Raw genomic sequence first — 10575 nt, forward strand, 5'->3', positions numbered from 1 at the left:
TAACTGCTAAGCCATCTCTCCAGTCCCTTTTAAAAACTATTAAGAGAACCAAATAATTTGTGTTTGACTACTATATCGAAGGCATGAAGATAAAACTTCAGAACTTTCTAAGCAAACTTTGATGAAATTAAAACTCACATGCTAACCAAGCATCATGGTAAATGCCTATAATTCCAACACTCAAGACACTGAGGCATCAAGATCACCCCAAGTTCAAGGTTAGGCAGCTCTCTCTACATAGTAAGCTCAGCTAACCAGGGATACATAGCCAACCTTGTCTCAAACCAACAACATTCAGCTATATACTTATTTCCAAGATAAGATATGATTATTACTGTTTATAATCAAATACTTTTATCCCCTTTTCCCCCCAACTACCCACCCCTTCCCGCACTTTAAAACTTTATAAAACTCATTTTATGTGTATGACTTTTTTTTGCCCGCACCACATCCATGTTGTATCCTTGAGAGTCAGAAGAATGTTGGGTCCCTTGACACTACAGTTATGGATGGCTGTGTGCCACCATCTGCGTGCTGGGAATAAAACCTGGGTCCTCTGTAAGACCCTGAGGTCAGAGCACTCTCTAGGCCCTATAATCAAGATAGTTTTTAATTCTTCTCTACATCATTTTTCTATTTTATAAAAGGTTAAGTATATATAAAGAAGGATGTGGTGGTGCACACCTTTAATCCTAGCCAGCACTCGGGAGGCAGAGACAGGTGAAACTGAAGCCGGCCAGGTCTATATAGTGAGCTCTATATAGCCAGCTGAGGCTATAAAGCAAGACCTTACCTCAAACTCCATTCCCCACCGAGAATTCCAAGGATAAAGCACAATGTTAAGTAAGTAAGTGTGTGTATGTATGTATGTATGTATGTATGTATGTATGTATGTAAGTATGGATGGATTGGATTTTTAATAAACTTTATGCTGAAACTTACCATATAAGGAATATTCTGCTTCCTGCCCTGTGTCACTCTCACTAGAGGTTGATGTGAGGCTGGTGGTTAAAGTATTACTTAATGACTGACCCACTGATAAAACTGTTGTCGCCGTAGCTACATTGCTGCTGCTAGTAACACTTGATGTTGACATTGTCACTGTCGATGTAGTACCAGGTGTGGTCAAATTAGGGAAACTCTGAGCACCCATAAGAGGAGAAGCTAAAAATAAAAATGAAGTAAATCAGTTAAATACATAGTACTGAAGGAACCTTAGAAAAAAAGAATCAAGATATATATAGATATATTAAAACTCCATGAGACACATTAATAATGAAAACATTGAAAAGCAACAACTTTGGGAACCAAACTAAAAACCAACTAGAACTTAATGTTTTTAAAAAGCATAACTATCCTCTAAACATTTAAAGCCTAGCTTTCACAAAAAAACCAAACTACAGGAATACTTTCTTGTCGTTCTCATGGTAATTACTCCGACCCATTGGTAACTTGCTCTTAGGTAACATTCAGAAGCTAAAGTGAACACCGGAGCTGAGCGAATGCTGTGTCACGGAAACACTGCTATTTAACCCTCAAGTCTTCTTTCTAATTTGTCGTTTGATTTTGTTTAACCATTACTATAAATGCAAGCTACTCTGAACTCTTAAACCATTTTAGATTCCTCAGAACTTGACTTCATGGTTCCCAGGTGCTGTGCCTGATGTAGTCGGTCTGACATGGCTGGCGTCAGCTGAAGGCGGTAGCCTGAACTGACCAGCTGACTTCCTGGGGCTCCCTGGGCGTGGAGGCGTTGGGTCCCAGAAGGAAAAGCTCACTTACTTGCGGTGCTCATCACATTCCGCCCCAGAGTGTTAGTGTTGTTATCACTGCTGCTCCGGCTCAGGTTCATGTTGTTGGTGGCATTAGTCCGTGCTATGTTTGCCACTCTCCTTACAAAGCTCTCCAAGCTAGATGTTTCTCTTGAGGACAGGTTAGGTACACTTGCACTAGAGCTCATAGGGGCCCCAGCTGCCAACAGAGAGCTCACTGACAGTCTGTTACTTGCTGACGAGCTAAGGGGTCGTTGTGAAGCTGCTTCCTTATTAGTTAATTCAGATACTGAACTAACATCAGGAGAGCTAACGCTAACAATTCCCATGGATATTGCACTAGACTCCCCAGGAGCTCGAACAGAACTATCCGGGCCTAACTTCCTTTCAGCATTTTCACTTCCCGTTTCCGCTGTTAGGGTGCTGGTGCTTGCACTGGAAGATGACCCTACTTCTGTTTGAGGAACGTTTTCAGCAGATGAAAGAACAACAATTGGTTCATGGACATCAGCTCCTGAAACTATACTGTGTTCCATTACAATTTCTGATCTCCGTTCCGTTTTGGTCGAACCCAAGCTGATGTCGCTGCTACTGGCCACGCTACACACAGAACTGCTGCTTCCTTTTCTACTTGAGGAGCCTGCAGCAGCAGACGTCTTGTCTGGACAGTTGTTTTTCACCAAGCTGCTCCATGACTGCGTTGTGCCTGAAACAGTGGATGAAACAGGTTTGGGTGATGCCACTGTATCAGGGTCGTACCCTGGTGCAAGCTTGAGGTCAAATTTTCCTTCTGCGCCCATACGGTAAGAGTTTGAGCCACCAGCATCCCAGGTGACATCAATCCAGCCTGGAAAGGGACAGGAGTTTGTGAGACCCAGCAGAAAGCAGAGGAGCATTAGACAGCAGCTCCACAACACGGGTCAGCGTTTCATCAGCGCTGCACTTCAATCGCTAACCAACGGTTTGCCAACGAAAAGTAAGTTGTGAACTCAGATTAATTAAAATGTATTTGATACTATCATTTGTCTATTTGAAGGTCTATACTATTTAATTCTCACATAATCATATTAAGAAGTATACACTACATACAAGGTTTCTGGGATATCTCTAAAATTATTCCTTTTATTAGATTTATCTCTGGACAGCCCAAGACTAGTAGATTTTTTTCTTTTATTTACAACAGGGTTTCTCTGTATAGCCTGGGCTGTCCTGTGCCGCCGCCACCTGGCCAACTAGTGATGTAGACAACACTGTAAAAGTGATATTTACACTTTTACATGTTCTGGTAAAAGGGAAAAACTTTTAACAATTGATGCTGAGGGTGAACCCTAAGGTCTGACACATGCAGGCATCTACCACTAAGCTACATTTCCAATACAGAAACAATATTAGATGTAAAAGAAAAAAATGACTGAGATTTCAACAAGTGAAGATTTTTGAACTGTTAAATATGACTATGTGATTAGCAAATGTTTCTTCTTGAAAGAAGTATTAACCATTAATTTTTAAGGTTGGAATAAACAATAAAAATGACAAATAAAGCAAACTTATGCCACTTAAGAAATTTTAGATTACTAGCTCAAATAAAATACTAAGTTGGCATTTCAACTGTGTTCTCAAAGTGATTACTTGATTTTCATGGCTTAGTTTACTAGATTTGAGTAAGCACAAAAATATCTTAGAAACAACTTAAAAGCAAGCTGAGTTCTTTTGAGAATTTTTATACTGAAGCTAGTAACAAACTAAAATATATTTGATCTATACTTACTTATATATGAAAAATGTTAGTCTTTTTGAAAAGGGTAATAAAATTCCAAAACCAAAAAAACAACTGATCAAGAAGGAAGCTAATAGAAAGTTCAGTTTTACTTTAGTTAGAAGCTAATTACCCAGAGGGAAACACACAGTAAAACTTAAACTTGGAAGTACTCTGAGCTTGAACCAAGCATAAGTAGGTTTTGGCATACCTGAGCCCTGACCCATTTGCCACATAACCACCATACACTAAGTTCATGTTCATAACGGGACTCAGAGGAGCACGGGCCACTTGCACATTATCTGTTTATGAGTTATTTGAAAGGAAAACCTACTGCTCCAAATCTACATAAACAAGTATTATATATTATAGATGTAATATAGACATATTATATGTATTTTATATTTGTATGCTGAAAAACTTTTGAAACCAACATTTAACTATCTCGTTTGCTATACAGAAAAGCATTAAAAAGGTTCGAAAATATATCCCAGTATCAAATAAAGTTAAGATTTGTATTGCATTGATACCAATATATACTCAAATGACCAAACTATATAAGTGAACATTATTAAATATAAATATGTATTTGTTTTTCCCAAGAAGTCCCTTTACAATTTTGTAGAGTAAGTGGATAAAGGACAGTTTTACCAACACACAGACTCTTCAGAAGAGCAACGGATCTACCTGATGCAATGTGGGAATATACTAAAAAGTGCACACCATTTATATTAGGTTTGAGAAAAGTTTTAAAAGGTGAACATATTTATACCTAAATATAAAATATTCCTATGCGTCAAACATAGATAAAAAGACAGAGTTAGTAAAGATTCCCTATTGTGAAAATGTATATTGAAAAGTAAAAACTCTGACATGTTTAAAGCTAAATCTGAATTTCAACATTTGGAGGATCAGAAACGTGTCTTTCTTGAGTTCTAAGTTCTGAAATTGAGATTCTAATTTATGTGGCTGTTTCAGCTGACCCCTTCCAGAGGAGTATCGCATATTACTAGTTACCGTCCTCTTTATAAGATATACACTTCAATTTATAAGAGAGAATATGAACTTATTAACAATTTTTAAATATCTCATTAGAATGGTGTTCTTTTATCTCAACCATTGCTGGTGTAATACATTTTACCTCACTGTAAACCTGTATTTGTTTTTTGTTGTCTGCAACTGGGGTTCAATGCTATAGAGATGTGTTTAGTAATATGGTAATTTTCAAGGAATGGAAACTTTAAAATAATAGCATTTACTAATTTATTAGCATTTAAATTGAATGCTTTTAATCACATAAAAGTAAATGCATTAAAATACGTACTATTCTCCTAAGGTCTACCTTCCTTTACTTTAGTTTTAGAGACAGGTCCTAGCTTAGGAGCGCCTCCAGGCCACAATCTCTGCAGTGCTGGCCTCAAGCCCAGGGCTTCACATACATAGAGCAAGGCTCTACCAACTGAGCTAAAGTCCCAGCCCCATCATTTTTACTATAGCCTGTTAAATATTAGAAAAGAATATCATTTTTACTATAGGCTGTTAAATATTAGAAAAGAATAGAAACAGTTTACATTTTTCAATGCTCAGTACAATTGATGAGAGAACTTACTGATTCAAGCTAATGACTTGCTACTAAGTAAGCCTTTTAAATGCCCCCCCATCCCCCCGCCGCCAAAAAAAATTAGCCAGGACAGCTGCTGGGACCTGAACAGTAGCTTATTTATTGGGGTAACAACTTTTGCTAAAATCTACAGCACAAAGATTAAAATGAATCCGCCTTCTTTGTACAATTAGCCCTACTACAGAAGATGATTTAAATCCTGCCTGCCCCCAGGCTGGTAGACTGTAATAATCTACTAAGTGATCAAGATACCACTCCTTATTCCTTGCTCTACAGAAAAAGAACTTTGAACACTGATCCTTTCTCTTCTCTGTGTCTTTAGTACAGTGAAAAGGCACTGCCTAAATCCTAAAACTACCATGAAACTCATATCAGGAATTAATGGTAACTGGAGAACAATCCACTAAGGAAAAAGAGAAGAAAATGTAATCCTGAAATCCTTTATATTAGCTCAATAATCACTTTACAATATAGGCAAAGCGGTTCTAGTGGACAGATTCTGTTTTATTTTAACTATTTATTCTAAGTGAATGAGTTGTTACTTTTTAGAAAGGGTCTCAACCACGAAGCTCTGATTGGCCTGGAACTATTAGGCTGGCCTCATTCTCAGAGAGAGCCACTGCCTCTGCCTCCAGGTGCTGAGATTACAGACAGATGTCACGACTTCCAGCTCTTTTCATTTTCAGGTGAAGTCACCAGTTCTCCTAAAAAGGTCTGCTACTTATACAGTTTACAAAGTATCCAAAGACAACAATAGGAAGACACATGATTCCACCCCAGGTGCTGACCACCTGCTCACCATTGTGCAGCTCTCCTGTGACTGTGCCTTCTCCCTGTGGGCTGCCATCCTGATCTCGCCACTTCCAGTCAAGGCCTCTGATAACACGTGCTCCTGGAACCATGTACTTCAGGACTTGAGAACGCACCAGGCGCCTCTGCCTTCTAAGATTAGCTTCTGCTTCTTTAGCTGCTTTCCCTGTGAGATCAGAACGAGAGAAATATAAACCAAGCCACTTTACTAAACAGTTGTAAAAAGTTAAGAGAGGCCTCACGTCCTTTCATTACCGAGTTGGTCTTCACACACGCCATTTACAGTGCCATAGAGCTCAAAGCCAGAGAGGGAGAGGTAGTGTGTCTGTCCGCTTGCGTTCTTTCCCATCTGCTTCAGCCTCACATGCCGCCATCCTTGTTTTTCATCCTTTGCTGGGTCAAGTGGCCACGTTGCAGTTGACCTGGAAATGCATTTGACAAAAAGTATGTTAAAAATGATTTAATTGTCACTTAAAATTCGATTACAAAAAATAGAAAAGTCAGGCATGTTGCATGTTTTTAATCCCAGCACCCAGAAAAAAGAGGCAGACAGATGGCTGTAAGTTCAAGGCCAGCCTGGTACACAGACTGAGTTCTAGGCCATCCAGGGCTACATAGTGAGACTTTGTCTCAACAAACAAATCAAATTGATTACAAAAATGGATAAAACGTTAAATACCACATTTAAAAAAATACTTAGTTTATTTACAGTGTCAAATGATTTGGTTAATGCAAAAGGATGATGTTTAAAAGAAAAAGAAGTACATTTAAAATGAAATTTCTTTATAAATCCTTGACATTTTAAATGTATTAAAATTTTTAACATTAAAACTCAAAAAACTTTGCCTACTAACCCCCTAATGATAATACCACTTCCTTTCATGCTATATCAAATATGGAAATTAACTTAGAAGAAATATGTTTTTAATCTAATTGTGAAAAAAATAGACAGTATGGCTGAGGTATAGCCTAGCTCAGCGAAGCACAAGTCTTCTGTTCAATTCTTAGTATCACACATACAAAATTCATACCTATACCTACAGAAAAAAAAACTTAAGAAATCATAAAAATAAGAAAATTTTCAACTAGTCATACGGCTACAATAATACCTACTGCTAAGCAGTCTGACATTTGTTCGTCTTAGTACATGAAATGATGAGTATGGGGGCATTTCTTCCTTGTGTGCTTTTATAGCTCTCACAAGTACTCACACAAATACAATCAGCTTTTTTTTTTTTTTTTTTTTTTGGTTCTTTTTTTCGGAGCTGGGGACCGAACCCAGGGCCTTGTGCTTCCTAGGTAAGCGCTCTACCACTGAGCTAAATCCCCAGCCCCTACAATCAGCTTTTTATGAAAATGTAATCTAAGCTTCATAAAAGACATTGTATTTTATTTTTTAATTTCTATTTTTATTTTAAAATATATTTTAAGCATGTTTTGGCTGCATGTATATGCACTGTATACATGCAGTATCCTCAGAGGCGAGAAGAGGATGCCAGATTCCCTGAGAATAAAGTTAAACAATGTTATAAGCGGCCATGTAGGTTCTGGGAACTAAACCCCATGTTCTCTGAAGAGCAATCAGTGCTCTTAACCTCTAAGCCATCTCTCCAGCCGCTAGTGCATTTGTGCGTGCGTGCACGTGTGTGTGTGTGTGTGCGTGTGTGTGTGTGTGTGTGTGTGTGTGTGTGTGTGTGTGTGTGTGTGTGTGTGCGCTCGAGCGCCTGTACTACATGGGAGCACATGTCCAAGGACACATATCTGCATGCATTCTGAGGCTCAAACTTAGGTTATCAGTCTGGGCCTTTACCCCACAGCCACCTGGCTAGCCTCCATCTGATCTTTTTCATAGTTTCAGTAAAGCCAGTTTTTCCAACTTTCAATGTCTAAATTATATATCAAATGATTTATCTTTAGAAAAAATATTTTATTTCAATATTTAAAAAATAGAGCTCTATAATACACAATCATACAAATAAACAAGGCTCTTTACTGATTTCCCCCAATTTTCAAAGACTCCTCAACTAACCCTGGTTCATTGAGACTGCAGTCATCAACATGGGTATACAAAGAAGTCCAGTTCTGTCCATCTTTGGATACCTGGAAAACCCAGTTTCTCAGTGCAGACCTTCCATAGCCACGAGCATGACGAAGTGTGTATGCTGATGGTATTACCCAGACACCCAGATCTATGGCAAACCAGGCATTTTTATCATCATTGCTATGACAATTTAAAGCTGAATTATCTCGACTTAGTATGTCTTCCAAGCGGCCATATGGTAGATTTCTTCCTTCTGATGATGTCACGACTACAAGACCATAAGCTGCAGGATTTACCCATTCATATGCAGTTCTACACAGAAATAAAAATTTTAAGTTAAAAACAAAAAACAAGGAGAAATCAAGAAAAGGCATTTGTTCATATTAGTTCTTAATTCCAAGTTTTACACTGGGGACGGTGGTACGCTTCTCTAACCAAGCAGGACTTCAAGATCACTCTCAGCTACACAGCAAGCTGAAGTCCAATCTGGAGTACAACCTTAAACTTAAGATGTTCCGTGAACATCCAATTATTTTACTCTACTAACTAAAACTGTTTTCCCAGGTAAGCACTGTCACTTTAGCTTAAACGAAATAGCTTACTTTGCATTTGTTCCAATCCAGTAAATGATTCCATTTTCATCAAAATCATGCTGGTGCCGAAATATAAAATTTTGGCCTTCTCTCAATTTTCGAACAAAAACAAATGAGGACCGGTCAAAATCGTACCACTGCTTTGCTACCTAGGTCAAAGTAAACACAGAGAACTTTCACCCTAAGAACTCTATTTTAAAAAACATTAAGCCACCCTTTCCAACCTTTTCAAAGTCAATTGTATTATAACATAATAAATATTTTTAAAATAATCACCTAGCCAAGAGTTAAACACTTGAAGACTATTAAAAAAAAAAGTGTCCTGTAGCCAACGGGCTTTGCTCTCAGTAACAAAGGTTTCTCGCACTTGCTTTGCTTTGTTGCGAAGCTAGAGAGGCACACCCAGGGCTTTACATGTGCTATAAACCTCACTGAAACACATATCCATCCAGAGCACTTCTCATGTATTTTAATAGAAAAATAGCCTTGATTATAAAATGACTTCATTATAGCAAACAAAAACATTTTCTATCATCACTAGCTTCAAATACTTTTAAAGTTGTAATATTCAACTCAAGAAGTAACTGTCATTATTCTCTATTAAAAATAAAAACTTAGGTGCAGTGACTCACAGGTGTAATTTATTACTTTTTCAATACAACATTTTTTTTTTCTTTCTTTTTTTTTTTTTTTTTTTTTTTTTTTTTGGTTCTTTTTTCCGGAGCTGGGGACCGAACCCAGGGCCTCGCGCTTCCTAGGCAAGCGCTCTACCACTGAGCTAAATCCCCAGCCCCTCAATACAACATTTTAAGATGGGAATCAGGGTCTGTTTCTGTAAGCCCGGCAGGCAGGAGGTGAAGCAGGGAGTTCAAAGACAGCTCAGCTGCATACTTAGCAAGTGCATGACACCCTGGGTTATAATAAACTATCTCCAAACAATGTAATGCTAATAAAAACTTTCTTGATTGAAAAAGAGATCGGCTACCCTGTAAGTAGCTATATATCTTTATTGAATGGTACTAAGATTTTGCCTACTATTTCAATATTAAATGAACATTAATAAATACCTTTATGATGAAGATATTGCTAAGACATGTTTTCTAAAACTGATTTCTAAAGTAGAATTCATAACCCTGGATATACATCTACGTGACTTCCCTACAAAGGGTTAAAATAGCACGGTGACCACCTATTCCATGAAGCCCTGCCTGCCACACAGAGCTCACCATTTTCAGCAGATACTGTTCCAGAGATTCAACTGTAGCTAAGGGCTCCATCTTCAGCATCCTGCCTGTCCGGTCTATTAATGCAGTTTCACCAGGTGCACGTTCCAACCGAAAGCGTAATCTTCTTGTCAGTATCTACACAAAACATCAACACTCTTCAGAGAAGACCTTGCTTTGTTATCACTGTAAAAGTGATTCACAGACAGACACAAACTGAGATCTAGTATAAGTACAACAAGCCAGGTAAAACCCAGTGTGGCGGCATGTCTGCAATACCAACAGTGGGGAGAATGAGGCAGGACAATTGCCACTTTGAGGGTAGCCTGGGTGACCTGTAAAACCTGGCCTCAAAAAAAGAAGAAAGAAGAAAGGACATAAGAAATTGAATCAATAAATGTTTCTACATGGCTTGTAAAAAGGTTGATGACTGACATTGATTATAATGAAACAAGTTAACTTGCTACAATTTCCAAACTTTAAGTAAAATTCTAAAGTACTTTCTCAGACAAGCCAGGAGTGGTGGCACATGCCTTTAATCCTAGCGCCTGGGAAGCAGAAGCAGAAGCAGGTACCTGTGAGTTTGAGGCAGCCTCATTTGCATACTGAGTCCAGAACAGCCATAGTGAGACCCCACCTCACCCCACCCCAAAACACAAAATTAATAAATGAAATGCTTCCACAGAAATATATATCTTATGTTATAAATTAGTTAAGTTTAAGTATCTAATCATGATACTTACTCCTTTGAAGCCATAA

The 10575-nt window shown here is 38.2% G+C and overlaps 1 protein-coding gene across 9 annotated transcripts in view; it reads right to left on the reverse strand.

Moving 5' to 3' along the window:
* Window positions 1–10575, reverse strand: part of Hectd1 (HECT domain E3 ubiquitin protein ligase 1) — an 86606-nt gene that overhangs the window by 22127 nt on the left and 53904 nt on the right. For 5 of the 9 annotated variants that reach the window (NM_001419840.1, NM_001419838.1, XM_039113180.2 and 2 more), the window contains exons 20-26: window positions 9820–9954; window positions 8603–8742; window positions 7989–8312; window positions 6215–6381; window positions 5949–6125; window positions 1783–2619; window positions 943–1164 (exon numbers count right to left, since the gene is read on the reverse strand). In NM_001419840.1, the coding sequence (NP_001406769.1) occupies window positions 943–1164; window positions 1783–2619; window positions 5949–6125; window positions 6215–6381; window positions 7989–8312; window positions 8603–8742; window positions 9820–9954 (2002 nt within the window). The remainder of the gene's footprint in view (window positions 1–942; window positions 1165–1782; window positions 2620–5948; window positions 6126–6214; window positions 6382–7988; window positions 8313–8602; window positions 8743–9819; window positions 9955–10575) is intronic. The other 4 variants (NM_001419839.1, XM_063262104.1, XM_063262105.1 and 1 more) reach the window with 1 other exon arrangement.

Source organism: Rattus norvegicus, chromosome 6 (assembly GCF_036323735.1).
Source record: "Rattus norvegicus strain BN/NHsdMcwi chromosome 6, GRCr8, whole genome shotgun sequence".
Classification (NCBI taxonomy): Eukaryota; Metazoa; Chordata; class Mammalia; order Rodentia; family Muridae; genus Rattus; species Rattus norvegicus.